At 35.6% G+C, this 25,697-nt stretch overlaps 1 protein-coding gene across 1 annotated transcript in view; it reads right to left on the minus strand.

Moving 5' to 3' along the window:
- Nucleotides 1-25,697, minus strand: part of MALRD1 (MAM and LDL receptor class A domain containing 1) — a 278,695-nt gene that overhangs the window by 137,168 nt on the left and 115,830 nt on the right. Inside the window, exons 24-25 of the mRNA XM_062567604.1 lie at nucleotides 17,728-17,975; nucleotides 14,174-14,465 (exon numbers count right to left, since the gene is read on the minus strand). Coding sequence (XP_062423588.1) covers nucleotides 14,174-14,465; nucleotides 17,728-17,975 — 540 coding nt within the window. The remainder of the gene's footprint in view (nucleotides 1-14,173; nucleotides 14,466-17,727; nucleotides 17,976-25,697) is intronic.

The raw sequence follows: 25,697 nt of genomic DNA on the forward strand, positions 1-25,697 counted from the left end.
CGTGTAACATGTTCTAGGTGACCCTGCTTGAGCAGGTGGGTTGGACTAGATGATCTCCAGAGGTCCCTTCCAACCTTAGCGATTCTGTGATTCTGTGAGTAGAACAGGGTTATATTGACTCTTGTATAAAATTTTCCCTTTCCAAAGTCATGCTGAAATTTAGAACTTACCTTCTTGATGGCAGACAAAGAAGCACCAAGAGGAGGCTACTCTAGTTTTTAAGGAAAACTTTTCTAGAAATAAGAATACTAATTCTGTGCATCTTTACTGTGTTGAGACTGAGAGGTACTGACTAACCTGAAAAGCTTAACTCACTCTGAGTTTTCTCTTAGTAAGCAAAGTAAAATAAACTAAAAATTTAGTTTGTCTTGTTCCAGTCTAAATAAACTAAACCTAAATATTCACTGCCTGAATTCCTAGCAGGATACAAATAGAAGAAATAGTGTTTAGATATGAAACTTACAATCTTAAAAAGGTTCCAAATGTTTAAAAACCTTTCTTCTTTTGTGACTTTTAAGACATACGCTGTATAAAATTTTAGTTTTGTATATACATTTTTAGGTTAAAAGGTTTAACCTCAGTTCCACAAGTCCAGCTCTCTCCACCACAGATACTACAAGGCGATCCAAGAATTAATTTAAATTAACATAAGATTGCTCATTGTTCAAAGAGGAAAATAAAAAATGATGTACATGTATTATCTGTTATGGATAACTACTAATTCTGACTGCCAATCAATTACTTTAAATCAGCATATAATGCTCAACGATACAAATCAGAAAGGAAAATGCTCTGGAATATTTTCATTTATGTTAAGATAGGATGCAAGTGTGAAAGAATTGCTATAAATATCATTCTGGGAGAATTTCTATGAGACATATCAGTATTTAAACACAGCTTTATTTAAATTCTTCAGCAATACTTGAGTAAGAATCAGATGTAGGAGAAACTGAAGTCCAGAACTGATCAAAGTAAATCTCTTGACCCTTCTGAACTCTCATGGCTCAGGAGGAATAAGTTTCAGGATTACTGCATTCACCATATAATGTTATAGAACTTTTTATCTGTCTTAGAGAGAGTGCTATAGTGAGCTGAAAAGAACATGATGATTAAAAGATTTTATGGTCTTGATCAGCCTTCTGCACTTCTTTTTGCCTCCAGTGGGAAGGTCAATAGGAAAATGAAAAATATTTTACACCTGGTGGAAGGCAAAGATATTAACAAACTCTTAATCACTCAGTATCTCAAAGAAACATATGGCTCTTAATATGGTAATCTTTTACCTTCCCTCCGTATTATAAGCATGTTTATTCTTAAACAGTGAAAGAAAAGAAGATGAACAACACACCTATAAATTCATCATATGTGTGTTAGGTGAGATTAGGTGAGACAGCGCCAGTTAACAAAGATTGCTATATGCTCCAAATGTCCCTAATACTGTTGATATCTCCTAAAATGATTAAGTCACCTGTTCATTGTATTTCTACAAACAGCAGGAATATATTTTACCAACAATTAAACTGTTAAGAATAATTTTTATGGATTACCTTCATTTAATATCTGTCCAATATAGCACAATTCTTTATTTCCAAAAGTAATGATAGCTTTATTATCTGTACCTCAACTCAGCCTCAGGAAGTAAGAAGACTTCATGTTTAGCAGTGCTCTTTGAGGTAAGCAAATATTAGTGCATAAGCTTAACAAATGACTGAACAAGGAAACAGCAGAAAGTCTTGGAGAAAGAGCCCTCATTTAGGTAGCTGAAATAATTGTTTTATCTCACTTCACAGGAACCTGGGTTTTAAAAGACATTGCAACCTAGTCTAGTTCATTGTTATGAAAGGTAACCAGCTCAAGCAAATTCTCTACTTTTAAGATAATTAGATTGCTTTCCCCATTGCTGCTACTGGAAGGCTATTTTTCAGTCTTTTCATAAGCATCTAGCTTCCAGTATGTTCATGATCACTTTGGATACACTCATTCCTATGCCAGCTCTGCCCTTTAGCTCTCCTCCACCGGGAAAGGAAGGAAAGGGAAATGCAGAAGAAAGTGCAAACAGATCTGAAACTCAAGCCAGTGTTCCTCATAAAACTCGTATTTATCTGGCCCAAATCTTCATCTGAAACTTCAACACAGAAGTTGAAGACTTACACTATTCTTTTGAAGCCTAACTGTACAACACTAGCTAACTTTAAAATACAGATAGATCACTTTATAGCTATGGCTGTGACAAAACCATGAAAAAAAGTGCGTCTGTGGTACTCCTGCTTTTGCAACAAAATAGGTCTTATTATCTTGGAGTCAGATATCCAACTTCGAGGCTTTTTAAAATCCAAAATACAGCTCGAAATCTTTCCAAGTTCATAGATCAGTACATCATGTATGTTTGCACAAAATGGAACTAGAGCATCTGCTCACCAATCTCCCAAATTAGTAATTTCAACTCTTAGAACTCTTTCTTTCCACTAAAAGGCAAATCTTCTCAGGTAACTCAGAAACGTCCTTTGGGGACAGAAAGGAGGAATTATACTCTTCCTGGGTTATAGCAGCATTATTACTTTAACTTCACAGCTGGAGTGAAACTTCAGCTCCAGCTTCATAGTTTTCTGACCAATATATAGCATCCACCTGGAATTCATTCTCCTGGGAGTTTGCATCTGCATGCATTTGTATGTACCTTAACCGTCATACACAGAAGCATACAAGAATCCTTCACAGAAATTGATTCTAAAGGGAGTAAGTTGTAGGATGTGTATAAATCCACCTCTGCTCTGGCCTGGCACAATACAACTGCAATAGCTCTGCTATAGGAAGGATATTTGCACGTTGTATGAGGAGAGAGAGAGACAAGATTTTCAGTTAAGATAGCATTTGTTTGAGGATTTGTTATATTGTTGCAAGAGGTAAGAATAACAATCTTTCTTTGATAGTGAATCTTTATTTGCTGTGTCAAGCACTGTTTATTCCTAATTGCTAGACAAAGTGACTATCTATCACGCTAATTAAGTTTTATACACCTAGTAAAGCGTGTGTGTTAAGCTTTATCGATAAGAGTTATGTAGCCTTATGAACAAAATCATGTCTAAGCTTATCATCACCCTGATCATTTTGGATACAAAGCAAACATACACCATGGAATAATTATAACTTACCATTAATATTATCACTTGAAAAGGGGCCCCAAGTAACTGTTTTTTGTTTTCTCTGTTGGGAAATACCTTCTTTAGAAAAGACGGTTTAGCTGGCCCAGAGCCTTTGGATGTGTACTGCCTTTTTGCAAAGGCATGAAAATGTCAGAATATCACAAGAAGAGATATTTCAGCTACGTTTCCAAGTCTACAGTCTCAGATGATTTGAGAGTTAGAAGTACAGTATCTGTTCAAGGACTGTGTAACTGATTGTATATATAGCAATGCAGGAGAGAAGCAAATGTGTGTATTTTGTTGGGAGGGAAAGGTTAGACAAAATGAGTTTTCCTAGTTAAGCATTCATTTTACATGACCTTCTTTCATCTAAAATTGAAGAATGTAATCTTTTACAGATTTTTCTTCTTTTTTTTTTTTTTTTTTTTTTTTTTTTTACCTTGGCTCTCTGCTCCCCTGGAGTAAAATATGTTGTTATTTCCATTACGATCTTCACTAGACATGAAAAGAAAAATAACCAGTGCTTACAATTAAACTGCTATTAATCTAAGTAGTTAATTATATGAAGTATGTATAATAATATTAATTGTGAGCCTTAAAATATTTTAGCCAAGCAGTCTTGATTAACTAATAGTGGGATTCAGAAACCAGTATTTTTATCTCTCTTTATTCTGTGATTTTTATCACACTATAGAACTAGTACTTCAGCTTCTGGGGTCATTCAGTTCCACTATTTAGTTAGGTATTGAATATTTGTCATGGAAAACTGTTACTAGAACTCGCCAGAAAACAAGGATTACTCTTACGAAAACCAAAACCAAAACCAGTAACATTACATAGGCATTCTAGGTCTTATTCACTGAAACCTGCATCAACATTTTCTGAGGTAACACTCTGTCTTACAATGCCATCCCCCAATTCATCACATACCACAGATTACTTTTAATGGAAAATTCCTCAAGTCAGTTTTCACCACGCTAACGAAAGAGCTTGTAATCTCACATCTTTTAATGTTTGTGCACTCTTTATCTAGTTAAACAAAGTTCTCCAGATGACTCAACAAAGTATGTACTCCTTAACTGTACTGATGTTCTGCAAAGGTAAGACACATTCTACCAGAATGAAAAGCAGTAGAAACTCAGCAGCAGATCTGTGGAAACTGCTTCATCCAATTTCGAAACAACTCATCTTTTTCTTATATCCCACATAATTACAAATAACTCCCTAGAAACTAGATGATAAACAAAAAACATGAAAATATCATATGACACTAAGCTATATGCCAATAGCTAAAGACAGCTATTAGAAGACATACATTTGAGTAGCGTTGTGCTAACAGCAGCCCTTGCAAATTAATACAGCCTATGGAATGACATTTACTACAACTATTTGCACAAAACCCTTCCTATAAAACAAGGCACATTCTATTTTTTTTGATAAAACATGTAAATTATTCTTTATATATCCTCAAGCTTAGCTGTAATAATACCAAGGTAAGAATGTCGTATATAGTGTTTATACCCAGTCCTTAAACACTTTACCAAGATAAAAAAGTACTACTGCACTATACGTTTATGTAAAAAATGGCAGTGTTGGATAAATTACATAGAATACTGAAGTCTATCATTAGTTCAGTTACACCAAAGACACTATTAAGAAACTAAAAATATCTTCAAAGCCAACACTGATTGAACAAGAAAGCAAATTTGAAAGAACTCCTCCCTTATCAGCTATGGATTATTTATAATCTCTTAGTTTCTAAAATTTTTTAAACAATTTTGTGAACTTTTAAATTTTTCTCAGAAGCTAACTTGGTATCAGCCACTGTCTTTAGCCATCCTGCTGCATGGTGACACTATATTTTGACAGCTGTTATCTGAAAATATTGGGTTGATATAACTACATAAAAATTTCCAAGGGCTTTCTTTCCCTGAATTTGTCTTAGACATCCACTCATAATATGCAGTTTTACTGGTGGTGTTAGTTTCCATAGCACTGCCTGTCAGAGACCAGTCTGAGTCTAATGCCTGGAAGCTAAATTGTTAACTCCTTAGTACCTCAGTGTGGAGCACCTGCAGGCTTGATGCAGTTTTACTGTAGTTCCATGTGCAAGAATGGCACTAGCCTGTCCTGGGGGCAGACAACAAAGGAAAAGACCGAGGCCCAGATGTGACAGCTTGCGATGATAGAGACAGGAGGGCTTCAAAGGGAGGAGGTTTAGTGTAGACCAGAAGGATAAAATGAAGGCAGAACCTCAGAGCCAAATCTTGTCTCTCTGTAATGGGTATGCAAAAGGGAACACAGTTACCCAGAGAATAAGACCAGATATCACAGGGAGACAACATCATGCACCGCCACCCCACAACAATCCGCTAGCCTACAGTTAAAGGAGTGTGTCACATCCTACAGATGAGATACTGAATCAGTTATTCTGCAAAACGATCTATTTCTTCCAGCACTCCAAGGCTGACTGTCAACTAACTGCTCTTGGCTGCATCACTTGGCAGCCTTCCCTGCTTAAACTAGCTGCAAGACAACTCAAAAAAATTTTGGAAAATGTGGTAGTCCAAACTAGTCTAGGGTAAGAAATAGAGTGACAAGAGGTGACGAAAATAAAAAACATGTCAGAAAGAGTTCTAATATAAAAACTTAGAGGAAATTCAGCTCACAGACTAAAACATACATATTTATGTTTACATGTAGGTGTCTGGCAAGCTAGCTGTCTAAGTCCCCATTAAAGCTGATGGAGATCTACTCAGCGCAATTAGTGGAACCACACACAGCACATCTCAAAATATGTAAGACATCTTTCCTTGTCTCCAGCTGCTGTTCCTGGAGGGCATGTGCTTTCCACACATCCTGCATCTTGCAACTGTCAGGACTACAGGGATATCTCAGACACCCTACTGCATCACAGGTGACAACACATGCCCTTACGTGTGCAATTCGTGTCCCAGGTGGCTGGTCAGCTAAAAAGCAATAGGGTACATTGGCTATAAGGGGAATTTAGACGCCTAGCACATTTAATACACCTAAATGCAGATGTCTGATTTGAGTCTTAATTTGCCGCCGAACCCCACCCTAAAAATTTCGAGTATCTTAATAAAATCTGGATGAAATTTACCCAAAGATTCACTCTGCACACTAAGCTTTTTTTTATTTCTCTTCCCCCAACGTGGCTTCCCAGCTTTGTTTTTTGCTCGGATATCTAAAAATGTAATGCAAAGATATAAGGTCTTTCTTCAAACAAATAAGACAGAAAGGTGGAGAAAAGAACCTTTGCCCTATCCAGTTCACTGGCTTATTTCCTTCATGGTCAAATAAAAGAGAAAAATCTGATTTCTACTATCCTTCTTGGAGACTATGTGGCTTCATTCAATAACCTCCCATCATTTCTTCTGGAGGACTGTTTATGATTATCAGTGACATGGTGGGATATACACTTGCCTGTGTTCTGGGTAGTTAGGACTTTCCATAGATCAAAAAAAAAAAAACTTTTTAAACTTCTTCTTCAATCTCTTCTATCTGTGTGAGTCATGTTAGGTGATCAGACTTTTGATCATAACCTAGTGTGGTCCTTCCATACTAGAGAATACATTGTACATTTTGAGAGTTAACAGTCCTTTCACCCCTTATTTGTGCATTAGCTTTGTTTATCACTATGTTTATCCCATTGCTAAACAGCAATTCCGCCACATCTTGTGATAGTTAGGTTGGATATCTTCTGAGAGAAATGCAATATCATTCTACTTGGGAGGCATATTCTATTGAAATGTTTAAAAACAAAACAAATCACACAATAAAAATGAAGTTGTGCACTGAAATGGCTCAAACACTATTTGGTATAAAGCATAAAACATAAACTGAACTTTTAAATAAGATTTATAAATATCTTGTGCAAAATAATGTTTTCCTCCAATATATCATATTGAGAATGTAAACACTGTAACTAGGAAAGCAAAACACAGTCAAAAACAACTTTGATAAGTGCTGAATAACTTCAAATCTACCTTGTTTGCTACAATTGGAGGAAGGGAGAATGAGCACTCATGTGACTGTGAGTTTATCCACATCTGGGAATCTAACTCTAATGCATCTAGATTCATAGGCGCAGCAAAGGTGTACTACACTAGATGTAAAACAGAATTAGATCCTGTAAAATAAAGCTTGGTTTCATAATACTTTTGTTGATGTAAGAACACTTAATAATAAAGTAAAAGCATTTGGTCTAGATAATTCTAAGAAATGCAAGTAAGGTATACCCTACATTGCATCATTAATTGTCTATCTGCATGTGTGAAAATAACATTTCCACTCTAACAAGGGTAATTTATTAGCTAGTCCTTGGGATGTAAAGTAGGATTAGACCTTTCATGCTCTCAGTGCATCCACACAGAGGGCTTGCATATAGAATACGTAACACATAAGGAAAGGCCTAAGCTAATAATGCTAATATCACTGAGAGTTCTGGAGAAACTTAGATATAGTAAACATCTTTTCATCTAGTTTTTCCAGTATTACCAGGGCTCTTAAACTGAATTATCCTTTGTAAGTATAGTGTCAATTCTCTTGCACTTTTAGGAACAATATGGCTTTAGTCATAAACGTTATTCCCATATCCCAGCTATCCATTGCCCCAAAGGAACCATCAGTTTGCGCCATGAACGTAGGCAACAAGACTTGCCTTTTCCACACGCTTTCCTATTTGCTGCTCAGGATGCTTTTCAAACTTGCAGTCTAGAAAAGTCATTTCTCCTGACCTGATATTTATTTGGAGGTCAGCTCTGTGACATATTTCTCAGAAGTATATCTGTGGAGGTCCAAGAGCTAAGGAAAGTTCTGATAGTGTTAAACTGTTCTGAGAGAAAGAAGAACAAGTACTGGCAGTGCCCTACTGCAAAGGACCCTTGGCAACATCAAGCATGTTCTGTTGTCCAGCATTCAAAGTCATAATTAGTTATGGGTCAAAAACATGCTGCGTTTTGACTGCTGAACAAAATAGTCTTTGAGCTTTACTTTGTATTATGACATTGAGGTACCAGGTCTGGAAATGCCCAGGGGAAGCAGTATCTTTCTTTGAGATAAAATTATAATAAAGTGTTTGAAACCTCTGCAAATTAACTGCCCTTTATTTTATGTACAAATATTGTAACCAGTTATGGCCAGACATATATCCTAAATCCCTATGGAAAACGTAAAAATGTGTATTTCTAACCCCAAGGGGGTTATAAAAACTACTATCTTAAAATTACGAACTGATTTGTAATTTTACAAACAACTCCTTAAAATTACAAGAGATTCTAAATTGTGCAATTATTTGCAAATTAGATAAATATAATTAAATGTGAAAATTATTTAGTTTAGCAAATGGGCACGCTGCATTCATCTTTTTAAAATGTCATAAAATCTGATAAAGTAAGAGCTCAAAAATGAAGGAGGTGAGTTAAGAGTCCTAGATGTGGAGTTTAAATTGTCTTTGAATTTGTTAATATCAAACCAACAAACAAAAAGAAGCAATTACATGGAAGATATTTTTGGGGCAGATATTTTCAATTAAATTGATAGAGAAAGTCTACTGACTGTCATTACGCTAACTTGGAGTTTAGCTGAAGAGAGTCCAATAGAATCAGAAGGTATGATACAAGAAAGCAATATATTTTGCCTTCTTCACTGTCAATAGAAAGATAATTGTCTTCACAATAGCTAAATATGTGTAGAGGCTGAACTTAGACTGTATAAATGACTACTATTAGCTTTGTGTGCAGCTACTAAGCCAATCTATTTATTCTACAATATTTCCACCATTTTTTCTCTGAAGTACAGAATAGTTGTATCTCATTCCAGAAAGCTAAGAGAAAAGCTTAAATATGTCACAGTAATATTAAAATAAATAAATAAATCTAAAGCCTCGACCCATGAACTCTTGATTTTGTACTATTATATAAGAGAAATTGAAAATTACCACTTGAAGGGAATTTTATTCTAGATACATCTGAGAGTCTGTTCCTGCTCAGGTGCTAAGTAAAAAAAGATTCACAAGCTGGTATACGCAAAAAACCTTATGAATATAAACCAGATGAGAGCAAAAAGAAAGTAGCACTACTCAGGCAAACCATATGACTGTATTATAATCCTAACTTTGCCCATGCATCATAAAAATACGTTATCTGTTATCTGAATTCTGTATTTTGCAAAAACACTTTAAATTTCAGCCAAAGTGAAAAGGCATTCAGAAAAGATTTCACAAAGTCTGTAGCTATTGCTTATTCTTGAAGCTCCACTTCAGTGCAGCTGGGGTAGACTAATTTTGGGCAACATTTTTCATTATCTGACTTCCATTCAGGATTGAAGTCTTTAGCCTTTTTAGCCTTTAGAGTCTTTGCCTTTTTTAGACTAAGCAGGTAGTGAGACATGAGCTTTTTTATAAAAGGATAAAGCCCTGTGTGCACCATCCTGCATTTAGTTCCTGGCTATATCTACCTCATGCAAGGAAAGGCTCTGTCCGTTGTGATATTTGCTACAGAGAATACATTTTCCTAAGTTCTATTGGTTAATTAAACATGGTAGCATTGTAAATGAGAATTTTAGTGTAGCTTTTCATTTTTATTGAGATATCAACAAATGTGCAATATGAAAATCTGTTCTAATTGGTACTTCCAGGATGGCTAGCTTGAGTCTACATAGTCCAAAATAAATCTATTCCCTTTCTGTTTAGGAAACATTACTTCCTAGGTCTATAATATTGTACTTCCGCCCAGAGACAGCTGTCATGGATTCCTGGTATCTTAATCTGTTACTGACTTATTACAGAGTTTTAGGCAAGTAACTGCCTCAAGTTTCTCCAGTGTGAAAGAAGAGCGGTATTTACTTAGCTTTTAACAACAAGAAAAAGTGTAAAATCAGAAATGAATACTAACTTGAACTCCTAATAACACACTTACAATATTAGCAATGCAAGAAAAATTGCATTGATGATAAAATAATCTGAAGTCCACCTAACTATGAGAACATCAAGGCAATTAGCTAGGTATATTCTACCTTCCAAAAGTTCAGGGGCACATCAAAAAATATTCTAAATAATTTATTATTTCACATCCTATTCTCTCAGACAATGCTCATTGCTGGATGCTTCAGAGAAAGATGTAAAGGTTTTGTTATTCAATTAGTTGTCCATAAGGAGAAATGTTTTCCTGTCTTCAGTAGAAGATTGCATTATGCACCGAAGCATGAAAAATTACATATTAGCTAGAATAACTGCCAAGGTTACTCCTATTATGTGTCTGTAAAATTTTACAAATCTTACTATAGCTGTGAGAAGAATCTGTAAAAAGTGATGATATAAGTAATATTTTTTGGTCCTTAGAATACATTTCCTGACTGCTCTCTCCCTTTTTATTCATTTAGTTTAAGTCTAGCTACATTGCTGAATTCTACAAAATGTTTTGTGAATCAGACATTTGTGCCAGAAAGATTAAAAAGCTTGTCTGGAAGAAAATAAAACAGACTTATCAAGGCTGCATCTTCTACTATTTAACTCACAAATGACCAGGAATGTGTGTAAGTAAAGGGACAAGACACTTTGATAATGATATGAAGTTATTTAGGGTGGTAAGAAAGAAATAACTAGAAATAACTACAAAGAATAGTAGAAGTCTGTTCTGAGGCTGAAGTTGCTTGAAGAGGAAGTGTCTAGTGGTTTTTATGTGCTGTAGGACACCCTTCCTGACTCCCAACCACCATTCCGGAGGAGAAAACTTCCCCATAAGAACTGTATTATATCTACCAGCCTCAAGCAGATGTTTCAGGAGCCTTGTGTGATTAAAATGGAACTTAACATCCGTGGTTAAGCAGATAAATCACGTCCTGAGTGACTGACAATGGATTATAATGTTAAGTGAGTTACGTGATACAATTTCACATAAAAATGATGAGCTCCAAGCTGACCACATTACTCAGGAGTTAGTAAAAGATGCAGGGAACAGGAGGCATGGGGAAAACCGAGTTGCTGCCTGCTGGCTTGTTATGCCCATGGGAAGTAATAAGGTATTCCATAGGAAACAAGGCTAGAATTGTAACTCTTCCAGGTTCAGGGCTGCTCCTGGCCTCCTGCAGATATAAACTGCGCCTTTGGTGGAGCAGAGTCTAACCCAAGGATCTAGACACACTGCAGAGAACAACAGAAGAGTCATAAATAGTATTAAAACAAAACCTTCTTTTGTATCTTCCTACACATACGATTATTGTAGGACAATTAAAACTCTGAATTCCCCTATACATCACTATTCAAATAGTGAAGAGTTAGTAAGCACCAGTTTAAAATCATGTTTATTGTTCCTCAAGGTCTGCATTTTAAGAGGCTCTCAGTGGCTTGCCACTCCAGCGTTGTTGCTAAGTAGCATCATGTGGACAGTCAGTCAGCAGCAAATGACAATGCTAACTTTTAAAATGCTTTTTTGTAGTTGTCAAGCACTCTCTTTCAGCCTTTAAATACTGCTTCATATTTGTCCAGAAGAAAAAGAAAGAAAACAGAAATGTATGTTTTTAAATATTTAGAACTTCAAAGTATGGATGTAGAATCATGGAACTTTTCTAAAGTCAGAATCTCTGCTGTAGGTAAACAGATGTGAACAGCTAACAGTTCCATTCTATTTAGTCCTTATACGACATCCATCGTCATGGTACTCTACTTTCTGCAGAAATAACAAGCACACAACACCTCAGGATACTTGTGTGTTATGCAGTCAGTGTCATTGTTCATGAGAGTAAGAAGCATCTCCCTCGCTGCGTGGAATACAACATGCTCTGGTTTAAAAACAGAGAAAAGACCTTTAAAAGAAATTGATTTTTTTTTTCAAATGTAGTTTGTCGAGTTTACAGAAAAGCCATTGCAGATTGGTATGCCATGGAAATTATAAAGGAAGCTCTTAAAGCTGTGAGAAAGTAAGCTGAATAACCAGATTTTCTTTGAGTAAGGAGAAGCGGAGGAAAACATTATGACAGTTACTATTCACCATGCTATTTCGAGTAGCTAACGCCAAATAAACACTGCTTGCAATTCCTGAGAAAAAACATGCTTAAATACAACAAACAACGCATATTATCTAGACGGAAAAATATGCATCAGCATCAATTCTGCATTGTCATACTATAAAGACAAGAATCCTTAAAAGCCAAGAATCAGGTTCCTAGAAAGGTAACAGATTATGTTAACTTTCCCAATCAATATTCTCTCCAAATGGAGACAAGAAAGCAGCAGCTGCTCTGCATCCTCAGAGACTTTCAGTAAATTTGAACAACGGATAGAAGTGTTTCATTCTTGATTGCAACTCTGCATATAAACAGAGAGTCAATTTTTTTTCAGCAGATCTCCACAATCATTCTAACTGTCTCTGGTACACCAAGTTATACCACGGATCACTTTTCACAACCTCAAGTATGGATTTTGCTACTCTTCAGAACATTTCCGCTCATGGGAGTAGATTTCATACTTAGATTTCAAAACCCCAATTTCAAGCAATGATCCAAACAAGTGCTGCTACTAAAAACCAGCTGTAGGTTGGAACCCTCAGTGGCTAATTCAAATTCTTGTCCAGGATGAGTGGAAATTGTTGATGCAGAAAAGACTTTATGCTAGGAGGATGAATTCAGCTATTATTTCAAAGTGTTGTGAATCTACAAAGTTTACAAAATACATCTCAGATGAGCTACACCAAGAAATCAGTCCCTGGTGGCTTTTCCTGAGATTTTAGTAGCTTTTTCATTATGTACATCATAAAAGTATTTTGGAACATCCTTTACTATAAAAATCAAAGCTTTTTAAAGTTTCCAATGTTGCCACAGGGACTTGTCTCTGCCATTAAGTGGATAGAATCTGAAAACATCAAAAAATAAGGAATCAGAAATCTCAGCAACTGCTCTTCTTGGGATAACATTCATATAAAACTAAAGTTTAAAATATCAGTCTCATTTGTAATAAATTCCTGTAACTGTTTTTTGATGAAAGTGGGAAGGCAATAGTACGTACTGTAAGGATTTGGTGACTTATCAGGGATATATCTGCAAGACATTGCCTATATCTTTTCTGTTTGTCTTACATGCAAAGTACAGTGTAATTTCTTAGGTTTGAGGTATTTTCATTAGCCTTATTTCCCAGTGTCTGAGCAATGCTTAATGATATCCTAAAGGGGAAGGCTACTCATTAGCAGCAGTAATAATGCAAAACAGCTCACACAAATTAATGATCCATTCTCCCTGCACTCCCTGACATTGGGAAATATTAACTTTGTTTTATCAATCAGAAAGACGAAGAAGTGAGACAAAATTACTTGCCACTGTCATGGAGGAGGTCTGTAGTAAGCCTAAGAACAAAATACATCTCCTAAATTCTACTCCCAAGGTTTAAATTTCAGCAGTTCTGCTGGTAAATGTGGAGAGCCTCTCTTTCACCATTTGTGTCCAAGCAAATATTACTAAGGAACGGTCCCTGTGCCTTCAAGAGCAGTTCTTACTTTGGATCCAGTAGTATTCATCCCATTCAGAACTATAACAGCACCAAAGCCAGCACCTCATCACAAGGGAATAGGATGTATATGCTGCCTGAACAGTAGCTCTCAGTAGGGGTTCCCACTAACTAAAAACCATCAGAGCCACCACTGTGTACTTCCCTCTGGCCTTATGACAGTCTGTGCGCATTGTCCTACTTCTTAGTTTTTGATTTTACAATAACTATATTTTACAAATAACTGTTGACAAATAAATTTGACTGAATTAAGTAGGATACTGTTTAAGTAAACATGCCTGGACTTAGGTCCTGTAGGTTCACAAGAGTTGACTCAATACTCAAACAGTAGTTTTGTAGCACAATTTGATTAACATTCCAAAAGCTTATTGCTTCAATGTCTCTTTAACAAGAGACATGTTCCTTTTTTGAAGGAGGGACAGAGAAATCAAACAAATCAGACAGCAATTCTGCTGTTTATTCTTTCTAGACTTAACAGACACAGATTGTTCACCTGTAATGAAAAACGTACCTGCAGGAGGCAATGTTGTGGGCTCTGCTGGTAAAAACTCCTGGGCTGGTAAGCACTCCCTGGATAACGTGAGATCATCAAGCGCTATGTTCCCCGAGGGACCTTTTCCAACAGTCCCTTCAAAGATGACTTGGAAATCTTCATCTCCATCCAAGGTCAATGCCTTGCTCTGCCAGAAATTTCCCTGGTTTCCTGTGAGACTAAGGAGGATTTTTTCTTGTTCTGTTGTGGTCCTCTGATAGACAATCAATGATCCAGTGTGAGCTCCATACATATAGTAATAGAAAAGTATCTGTAAGCAAGAGTAAGAAAGAACAATAACATCAAGTATACAATAAGTGATTTCAAACATATTCTATTATCCTAATGTTTAAATGAAGCATCCTTAGTAGCATTCAGAAGAGCTCTAACTTTGCTGATTCAAACACAATTTAATTAAAGAACACACAAAAAAGACTTACTAGTGCAAATTTTTGAACTATTCCATTAACCAAAAGATACTTGGAAGCCAACATTGCAATACTTCAACAGTTGATTTTGCATTTCTTTTGAATAACTCTTGTACACAATTGTGAAAGAAAGAAAACACTTTATAAGAAAACAGGGAAAGGGGGTAGTGTCATTTACAATATGGGAAGCAACTTCAGTTTACCAACTGTTACATTTTTCTGGGTATAAAAGTGCTTGTGATACATTATAGAGTGCTTAACTACAAAATCTTCTCTAATCTAACATAAGAACTTCTATATAGGCCACAGGAACACAAAACAGAAAATAAAATAAGAAGTGTGAGGTTCCAGAATTAGAAAATCGTGAATTTTTGAGAGAAAAGGGGGAAAGCAGGGATTATAAAATACTGAAGTTGGGTCAGGTATATACAGAACATTAAAAATTGCTTCTGTAAGTTATTTGCAACTCAAGAGGATAGGAAGAACAAAGGGATAGTTATATTGATCAATATAATACTTAATCTAGTTCAATATCTTATTTTTGACAGAGATCAGCATATTTCCAAGAATGATGTAAGACCACAAAAGAAAGCAATTCATGTTATAATATGCAGGAACATGTCTACAGCTCAAATTTCTCCCTAGTCTCACACATGGCACAAACCCTGAAGAATGAAGATTCTATCTTATTTATTACAGCTATAAAAACATAATAGCAAATATTGTGTTACTCATATAAATGTAAAATCATCTTCCTTTTTGTTACCTTGTGCTATGGGATTCCATAAGCTTCTTCAGTCTTTTGAATTGTACAAATACCTATTTTATACATAAAAAGGCTACATTTATATTTAGTCGATTTTCACTAATTATTGAACACTAAAGCCACCAGGGGATTTGTGTTACAATTCTTTTAAAAGTTTTATTACAGCCACTTTCAGAATATCTCCTGTGTAATGAAGTAGAAAAATTTAATTTTTATCTGTCAGAGTTCGTATGGAAGTACTTCTATTCATCTGCTCATTTTTTGTCCTATGATTATTCTGTTTACCTTAAAATCCTTCTTTTAAAAGATTCTCTATTCAATATGTATGTGTATCATTAAATTATATAATGCTTTCCACACTTTTAGGACTAATCCTTTTTCCTTTTTACTACCACTAAATACTTTCATTTTTTTGATCAACAGTACATTCAGAGCACATATTTTCATAGAGCTATCCACCACACTGCTTCCAATTGGCTACCGCTCTTTTCAAAACTACTAAACTGTTTTGTATGTTTATCTTTCTTTCATGACCCTTGAATTCATCAGTTTTTTCTTCATATTACTTTTAAGGCTTCACATTGATTTGCAGTACTCATTTCAAATACACTGAAGGAGTATATATACATGTTTATGTAGAAGTCAACATACTAATGTTCTGTTCCACCACACCCTTTTTAGGTCTATTATACAGTGGTAATGTCAGTCCCGAAAACAACTGTGTACAAATTTAGTTTTTAGCACTGTGCCCAAGTCTTTTCAGGATTGAAGCCCTGTGCATACAACCCATGCTTGAGCTAGGTTTCCATTATCATGTACGTGAACAACTCAAGACCACATTCAATTCGTTTTCAACCAGAACGTAGGCGAGATCTCTAGTCTTAGGTCTCCAAGGTTCCCAGAACATTCCCGTTCATCATTTGACTGCTTAATCTTTTCAGGTCTCTCTTAAAGAATATATCATAGATTGTTGAAAGTTAAAAAAATTGTACCTACTGATTCTTTATTTTTGTAACTAATTTTCTGATACTGTATTAAACTCAACAAGGTTATAAATATGACTATAAATAATGCTGACTGAATAATATTTTCACCCACAAAAGTCGTGATATTCTTTACCCAAGATTCCAGGGAAACATACAGCTTAGACTGCTCTTCATTTGTTCCCATTGCTTTCAACTGTCCTAGTAATTCCTCATTTCAATTCCCGTGTTAAAAAAAGTTATGTTTTAATCCCTTGCCTCTTCTTTAGTTTTTTTTTCTCTCTAAATTCTTTGGTTTTGGAAATCCGTTCCCAAATTCACTCAGAAATTGCTAAGCCCTTCTGACTTCACTAATTTTCTAAGGCTTTTCAAAATTTTCTTTTCTTAGTTTTCTAAAACCGAAAAACTCCATTTCCCCAAGCCACAGTTCATCCATTTACACACCACAGTCCTCTCTATTTAAATAGTATATAAAATGTTTTTAGCAATGACTAGTTTTAATTTTAATTTAAAAATAAATACTAATTTATTAGTAATTAAATTTTTAGTACGTATTAATTTTTAAACTTTCCATTTTTACTTGACTCCAATGTTGAAAGACTGAGATATTATTCATTTTTTCCTAGACACTTAAAGATTGTGAGACTCTGAAAGCAGTAAATGTATACATGCTTGAAAAATACCATTTTTAAATGTCACGTAGTTCAACAGTTTGAAAAACTCACTTTTTCAGCTTTTTGTGCCTATAGAAGCTTCTATTAGGTGTTCTGAATAATTGTCTCAGGAAGCTACAAATTATCATCTTAGTAAAGAATCTAAAAGATGTATCAGAACTAGCAACACTTTTAACCCAGGTTGGCAAAGAAATGATCAGGTTCAAATCATAGCAATATACTGTAGTGCTTTAGAAAATAAAAGGTTTCTTTTCTCCATTTTTTAGAGAAGATTCATTGATAATATCTTCTGTCACAAATCCTTCCATCACAGTTGCACTCTTTTATAGTGAATTGTTGCTGTATTTATATACAGTTTCGCCATTAAAGCACAAACCATTATACAGATTTAGGCTACTCAGAGCTAGGTTTGTGTAAGACACATTCTAAATCACGTGTTGTTTTCACTATTGACTACATCTGGGTCTTCCAAAGTGCTTAATTAACTACACAAATAATTCTTCTTCTCCAGTAGTTGACAGAAAGATGTACATTTTCTTATGATTTCAAGATAGAAATAAAATCAGGCCCTGACACTTCTTCAACATGCTTGTTTTTCTCAAGAAATCTCACTGATTATCCATCTTAGGAGCAATCTAGAAACCAAAGTCTGTATTCCTGCTAGTACCACACTTCCACATACCTTGCAGTTTTTACTCCTTCTGTTTAGCATAGGACTAGAAATCCTGGCTTTTTCTTCTGGCAACTGAGGGAATGAACTCTTTATAAAAATGTAGTGTCCAGATGGCTCTTGCAAAGTATGATCAGCAGCTGGTCCAGTGCCCATTTTTGGAGTACTGCTAGTTCTGAGCTTCCAGTCAAAGTCATCGTTTTCATCTTGCTTCCAGCCACAAAGATCAAACTCAAAATCACAACGCCCAATAGCTGTGCCTGAAAGACATTTGCACACACATGAAGAGAGAATATTTTCAAAAGCTGTTATGCAGCATAAACTATAACCTAGAAAACAAATTATCCCCAAAGAAAGCTTTCATAGGAAAAAACACCCATGTAATTAAATAAATAGAGCATTTTTAATGTTCTAGGATATAATATTGGGACAGACAAAACTGTTTATATGTGAGGTAGATGTCTACATTCTTATTATACTCAATAGAGTTCTAGGTATAAAAGTAACCAATTTTCGAATCTATTTTAGAGCAAGCTGACTGGCTCTTTATATTCTTAGAGGTAGAGGCCAATTGGTGACTATAGGGCTACCTACAGCATCTAAGACATTTGCAGAAAACCAGCCACTTTTTGGAGAAATAGTTTAAGGCCAGGTGAGATCCTGACAGTGCTCCGGGAACAGAATCCCACCCAACTGACTGTACTGAGCACTGCAGAGACATGGCCTCCATATAGGCACGTACAAGTAACACTCAAATGTAGCTGTGACAACTTTGAGCTGGACCTAACCATGGTTAATTTATTTTTGGTAAAAATACTCTTAATGATTAAGTTTTTCCAATAGGATTAATGACTCCTCTGTAACCTCTTGTTTAAACTAACTTTTTTCTGTTTCCTTCCTAAAGAATTCATATGCACATTTTATTAGCCAATATGCAATCATAGATGATTATCTGTACTTTTCCTTGAATTTTATTTAATGCCTAGAAAAGACAGTAAGCTAACATTAATTGCTTGATTTTTATATGACATAAAATGCATGCTCTATAACTATTTTCTGATGTAGAAAGTCAAAACAGCCAGCATGGTAAGTCTATTCCACACATAAACTAAGATTAAGTCAATTACACTATTACAAAAATTTAAGTTACATTTTCTTTTTTCTGTATTCCTCTATAACCTCATTATAATGATTACCAAGCAAACCTAAACTTGCTGAAATAAGCTGGAGTCCTGCCAGAGACTTCAAGAGACTTTTGACTGTGCCCTGAATATTTTTACTATTATTACTGGAAAGTAAAGTGCTTTGAAGACAAATCTGGAAACTGAATGGGTCATTTGGTCTGACAATGTAAAAAAGGACAAAAGCTTTCTACTAAAACATAAACATAACCTGAGCCTCTTCTGGCGTTTGATAAAGTTCAGCAAGTTAGAAGTAGCTTTATTTAATTGGCAACTGGTCAGAAGCCTCAGTAAGGAAGCCAAGGAGTTAACATCCATGGAATCCACACATGGACATTCCTTTAATTACTTAAAAATTTCATCTCTAGTTAATAAAAAAACCTCTCATGCATACATCTGACTTTTATTAAAGGTATATTCTCAAGAATCAAGTCCTTAAGGTGCATAAGCATTTAATATCCATGTTAATACTTTATATATTGTGTGAACTATTTAATCTAAATTTAGATATCCCTGTAGGGTCTTTCTATAGAGAAAAAATGCATATCTACAAGATAATTTATCTAATTAACTTAAACAATTAATTTAAATGATATGAACCTGAGCCTGGAAGTAAGTCTTTACACTGAAGAAAAAAGGCAACTTAGATGGCTTGCTTAGAAGTCTAAGTTACTGCAGAGAACTGTGCAATTGTACCCTAAATCTTAAGTACAAGATATATCTATGAGAAACCGTGAACTCTGAGTAATGAAGTATAAACTCAAAGCCAATCTTTTTGTCTGTAAAGCAGTGACACATGGATGACAAATTAGTCTACTAGATGAGAGTTTAATATTTAAGAAAATCTTACACTGATCACAAGTGATCTAATGAATCTTTGTAACAAAACAAGTAATCAAATGGAGCAAAAACTATATTAAGTTATAGCCTTTGTATTTGCAGAATTTGAAAATTATAATTTCAGTCTACAACCGGGAAAATGAGCTTTGAACTCTGGATTTTCCTGTTAGTTGACCAAATTAATGAGGAAGATGATTTTGAGAATTGCAGTTGGCAACACTGATGCTCTATGCTTTTTTTTTTTTTTTTCTTTTTGCCAATTTCATAATGTAATATAGCACTTTGGGAATTCTATGTTATTAAGTAATGTTATTTTTAAATAGGTCATTTTTCATAACACAGGAAGAAAGAAACTGAAAATCACGTGACAAAGTTTAACTACTTGGTAGGATGCTGTGTTTCTTTATACAAATTCTCTTTAAAGAGCTTGAAATTGAAGAAACTCCTCATGGAGAAAAGGCAGCAGGTTCTCTTCTCTCACTATTGCATCTTACCTCAGAATCTATATCTAGAGTTTTACATGCTCCACTCCTGATCTAGCTGTTGCACAAAAGGATGGAAATTTCATGCTCTTGATGCTTCTCTTCTCCCTGATGTATGACCTAGAAGCTTGAGATGCTACATGTACATGAGCTGGAAGGACTTTTCTTCTCTGATGGACACTTAACACAAGGTGACTATATCCCTTTGTAATTAGTTGAACAAATTAATATAAGCATTGTTTACCTAATGTGAAATTTATTCTTATATATATGGAAATAAAAACTGTTCTGAATGAAACTAAAAAAGATGGAACTCATCTGCAGGTGACAAAAGCTACATCTAAGTGAACAAGACATACAGAGCTATAGGAACATATCTGTAGACCAAAAGGCCTGGTGCTGAGGACATAATGGAGGAGGGGTTAGCTAGAGGGATGTCTTCAGACAACCTCTAGACTGATCCTATGGGATGAACAAACATTTATTAAACTACATTAGATGCCCTCCTGGAACTCATCTTTCAATTTATTTTCTAGTGAAAGGAGATTTGTTCATCTCATGGTAAATAGAAACAACTAAGAGGTTCACTTCAGAAGCACGCTGGTGAGCTAAACCAAGCATTAATCAAGTGCAAACAAAACCCAAATGTCTGACAAGTGCAGCCGCCTACACTGGCACTCATTTCAGATTGCAAAAACACTACTGCCCAGAGCCCTTTTCACAAACTTTAATTTATTAGATCTCATTAGACACCATTTCAACCTCAGGGAGGTATGCACATCTCAGTCTAACCAGAGCTGCCTCCTGCCCTGATGCACTAGTATCCTCAAACAGCACAAGATGGACTCTGGAAGCTTCTGAACTATGTCAAAGCACTACTACCACAACATTACCTTTCCAACGCTGTTATGGATGTTTCTGTTCTCATGTCTTTATAGCAAGAAAACAGTACTAATGACATTACAACATTTAAAGAAAACTCCAAGCCAGGACCACTCATTCAGTAACAATCTCATGGAATAATTCCTAAACACTGGTCTCCTCAGTGTGTCTGTTAAAATGTATACTTAACTTACTTTACAGCATTGAAGTCCAAAGTCATGTATCTAACTAAAAACAGCTCTCTAAAAGGAAACAAAAAATCAAGGCACAGATCTCTCCATAATAATGTGAAAGCTTTATGAGGTGCAGTTTATATTTCAACAACAGTGGCTTTGTCAAGATACTTTGAATTACACTTAGTGAGTATCATCTTGTGATATGGTCCTATTAAAATGCTGAGGTTTTAGGTATATTACAAAGACTAGGGACTAAATTCTTTTAACACTGTGCAGAAGGATTTCAATAACCAAGTTATGATGACTCTGTGCACATAGGAAACAACAGTATCTACAGCTAGAGCTAGTCATCCATGAAGATCTACTGCTAAAAGCCACTTTGGAGATATATTTAAACTGCAGAGTTTTCATGCCTTTTAAACACAATTGCCATGCTTGGCCAAAACTGCCTGCTTGTAATTTCCTTTGCTTTGATCTGTCATGCTTCGGCCTACTAAAGCCTTCCCCAGACTTCTGAGGTTGAGGATTTCAAGCTATTGTTCTGTGGCTCAGTGGTGGTAAAACAACTCCACTCTGATGGCGGCATGCAATGGAAAAGTATCACAAAGAGTAGAAAGTTGCACATCCCACAGTTATCTTGTCTTTGAAAGCTGTCTGTCTTATGAAGAACTGTGAAAACAGCATTACCTTTTTTCTGTGTTAATTAGGGCACAAGGCTTACATTCAGAAAGCTAGGAAAATGCCTCCTAGCTGAGAAATTGGCTCTGGGACAGTGCTGGATTATGTATGACCTGAACATAAAATCTTTTTGACTGTCTGTGAAAAGAGTTGAATAGAACAAATGCAGCACAAAACTAAACACTGTGATGACAGCAGAACCCATCTCTTGGTAATTTTATATTTATAGGAATAGCAGCATAAAAGTTAGAATTCTGTGTTGTTTTCCTTATACGTTTATATTTCAAAATGACAGATTTTTTTTTCTTCCAAACCACATTAGCAATCAGTCCAAACCCATCAACCCCATACTTCAAGCTTATCTGAAGTCTCATTATCAGCTGTGGAACTAGAAATTTGGGTTAACATAGAGAAACTCATAGAAGCATTTGCCTGTCATAAGCTCCTGGAGTTAATTTTTTTTCACAAATATTTTTCTTTACCTCTAAGCCAGAGATCCTGACTGTTTTATAGTCTTTATTCTGAACCGAGACTGCAAGAGTAATCATTCTGCTTTAATATTTACATAGAAATATTCATGGAGGAGATGGAGTAGTAAAACAACAGGACAGTCATCCTCGAATCTAATCTTATGAGGCCCCTTCCTCACTGCTAACGAATTAACAACTTTCCCTGCTCCCAAAAGGAAAACCTGTCATACTGTAAATGTGCTTGGTCACCAGCAACAACAGATGATTTATTTTTATGTTTTAAAAATGAAAACAAAGTCAGTCAGACTCAATTTATTCTGCGCTGGTAAAATGAATGCACAGGATTGGAAGTGTAAACACAAATTTTCTATTTTATTATTTTTTGGACCTTGCCTTAAAATGCAATCTGAAGTGTATTCATAGATAATAGTCTTCACTCAAAGCAATAGGAGTCAACAATGTCTTGGAAATATATGCCACATATGTATAGATTGGCATTTCTACAGCTCTTCCACCAAATTTGCAAAGAAGAATATTTCCTGAAGAAATATTTTGGGGATATTTTCTCATCTTGTTCATCTTGACCTGATAATCAAATTTTAAAATGCAAGAAATGAATATAAAAAGTTTTATATTAACAGAAATTTCCTAAGAGCAGAAGTAAGCTGATGAACTATTTGTTATGCACCACAGGTTAGATCTGGCTACAGGATCGTCCAGCTTTCTTCAAAGGAAAGTTAAATTGTAGATTCATACATCAAGATTTAAATGAGCAATGTGGCCACAATTTATGCATTTTTAAATCACCTTCTTAAAACAATTCTATGGAAAACAAGAGATGATTTATCCAGCACTTATCTACAACCTAAAAAAGTAATCTGTTAATGTTTTTAGTAGGGAGTGGAAAGAGTCAGGCACCACTGACAGCAGTAAAATCAGAAGATCTGTTGCAGAAATAATGTATTTGACCAGAAAATAAATAGTAGTAAATAATAGGAAAAGTGGAAAACACACTTGCTCATGAAGCTATAATAAACAGTTTTCCTATTTAGAAACTGGAAAATAATTACAGAATAAAAAGAAACAGATGAAAATCTTTTTATATTTCCTATTATACACGAAATGGCAGAAAATCATGCATTACTATTCTTGCAAAAAAGAAGTGTTTTCAGCAAGTGCCATAATATTTATTTCTACCTTATTAAATAGATATGCAAAGGTATCACCAGTAGAAGAAACCCAAAATTCTCCAATACATTGTGGACACTTAAAATAGCATACCTATTTCAAGAGGGTTGTGATCAGTAGCCAAAGTCTTGGAGGACAGTAGATAGTGGTGTATCCCAGGGGTCAATATGGGCTCCAATACTGTTCAACATCATCATTAATGGCTTGGATGAAGGGACAGAGTGGCTCCTCAGCAAGTTTGCTGATGACACAGAACTGGAAGGAGTGAGTGGCTGACTCAGCAGAAGGCTGTGCTGCCATTCAGAGAGACCTGGACAGGTTGGAAAAGTGGGCTGAGAGGAACCTCATGAGGTTCAACAAGGGCAAGCGCAGAGTCTTGCACATAGGGAGAAATAATCCCATGTACCAGTACAGGCTGGAGGCTGACTTGCTGGAAAGCAGCCCTGTGGAGGACCTGGAAGTGCTGGTGGATGACAAGTTGACCATGAGCCAGCAATGTACCTTTGTGGCCAAGAAAGCCAATGGTATCCTGGGGTGCATTAGGAAGACTGTTGCCAGCAGGTCGAAGGAGGTGATCCCCCCCCTCTAGTCAGCCCTGATGAAGCCCCATTTGGACCCCATGGGCATACTGGAATGAGTCCAGCATAGGGTTACAAAGATGATTAGGGGACTGGAACATCCCTCATATGAGGAAAAGCTGAGAGAGCTGGGAGTATTTACCTGGGAGAAGAGAAAACTGAGGGGGGATCTTATCAATGTGTAGAGGTATCTGAAGAGAAGATATAAAGAGAATGGGGTCATATTCTCTTCAGTGACACCCAGCGACAAGACAAGAAGCAATGGGCAAAAATTGAAAAGCATGAAGAAAACGCTTTTTTACTGTAAGTGACTGAGCACCAGGACAGATCACCTAGGGAGGCTGTGGAGTCTCCATCTTGGGGGGTATTCAAAAGCCATCTGGACAGGGTCCCGGGCAGCCTGCTCTAGCTGACCCTTCTTGAGCAAGGGAGTTGGACTAGATGATCTTTAAAGGTCCCTTCCAAACTCAGCCTTCTGTGATACTTCACTGTAGAAGTTTTACCCTGGAAGTGACCCCTGTGCTTTTAAAGCAGCTTCTGTGTTGTAAAGTTTCGTGTTAAAATCTAGTCAGTAAAATTTCATCCAATTTTTTTCCTTAAAAGCAATGAGTAAAAGAACATCTTGCACCAAAACACTTTCCTTTTGGGACCATTTCAATTCTTCACTCTTCCAATGGGGAATCAGAATGAAATACTTAATTTAGGGGTTGCAAAACTAAATCCAGACATCCTATTTGCACTATTTGATTCATAATGCTGACTAAATATCTGACTGATGGGAAATAGACAAATCGGTGAACTCAAATTCACAAAGAAAGGTTTTAATATTTCAGAAAATAAATGCCAAAATATGAGAATCTTTTCCAAAGAGTAATTCCAACTTGATAGACTCATTTTTAGTAGCAGAAGATCAGAACTGGTCCCCAAATAGCTAAATGATATACTTATTCCTGCTGTGCAAACCACTAAGAATTTTGTCAGCATGAGTATCAGTGAAAAATAACAGTCTCTTTGCTGTGTTATATCAGCATACCTTTGCTTCATAGATTTATATTCACTGAGAATTTGATGCACTGTGTTCATAAGCTCAATAAAAATGAAGCAGCTATTAATGTTATACCAAACAATTCAGATTTGGTTTTGTGAGCATTTCCAGAGATACGACTATAAAAAAGAAGTGTTATCACACTTCTTTTAACAGTATTCTGTGATGCATTTTTTCAGAGAAGTGCCCATTTGATATAAAATATCAATCTTTGAATCCTGCGCTACAGATGCTACTTCCTGATAGCTCTTGTGAAAAATTAAAATGTTTGCTAGGAGACCTGACAATCCTTGAAATATCAAAGGAGGTTGGTTCCTCGCATCCCATTTTTCAAAATATTTTTTTACTCTTAATACTCTCTTTTCTTATAGAAAGTAGGAGATACTTATTTTGCTTCTAAAGATAGCCTCTTTCTGAATTATTTTAAGAAATTCAGTAATAGCACTTTTTACTTTCTATCAT

This window comes from Rhea pennata, chromosome 2 (assembly GCF_028389875.1).
Source record: "Rhea pennata isolate bPtePen1 chromosome 2, bPtePen1.pri, whole genome shotgun sequence".
NCBI classification, from domain to species: domain Eukaryota; kingdom Metazoa; phylum Chordata; class Aves; order Rheiformes; family Rheidae; genus Rhea; species Rhea pennata.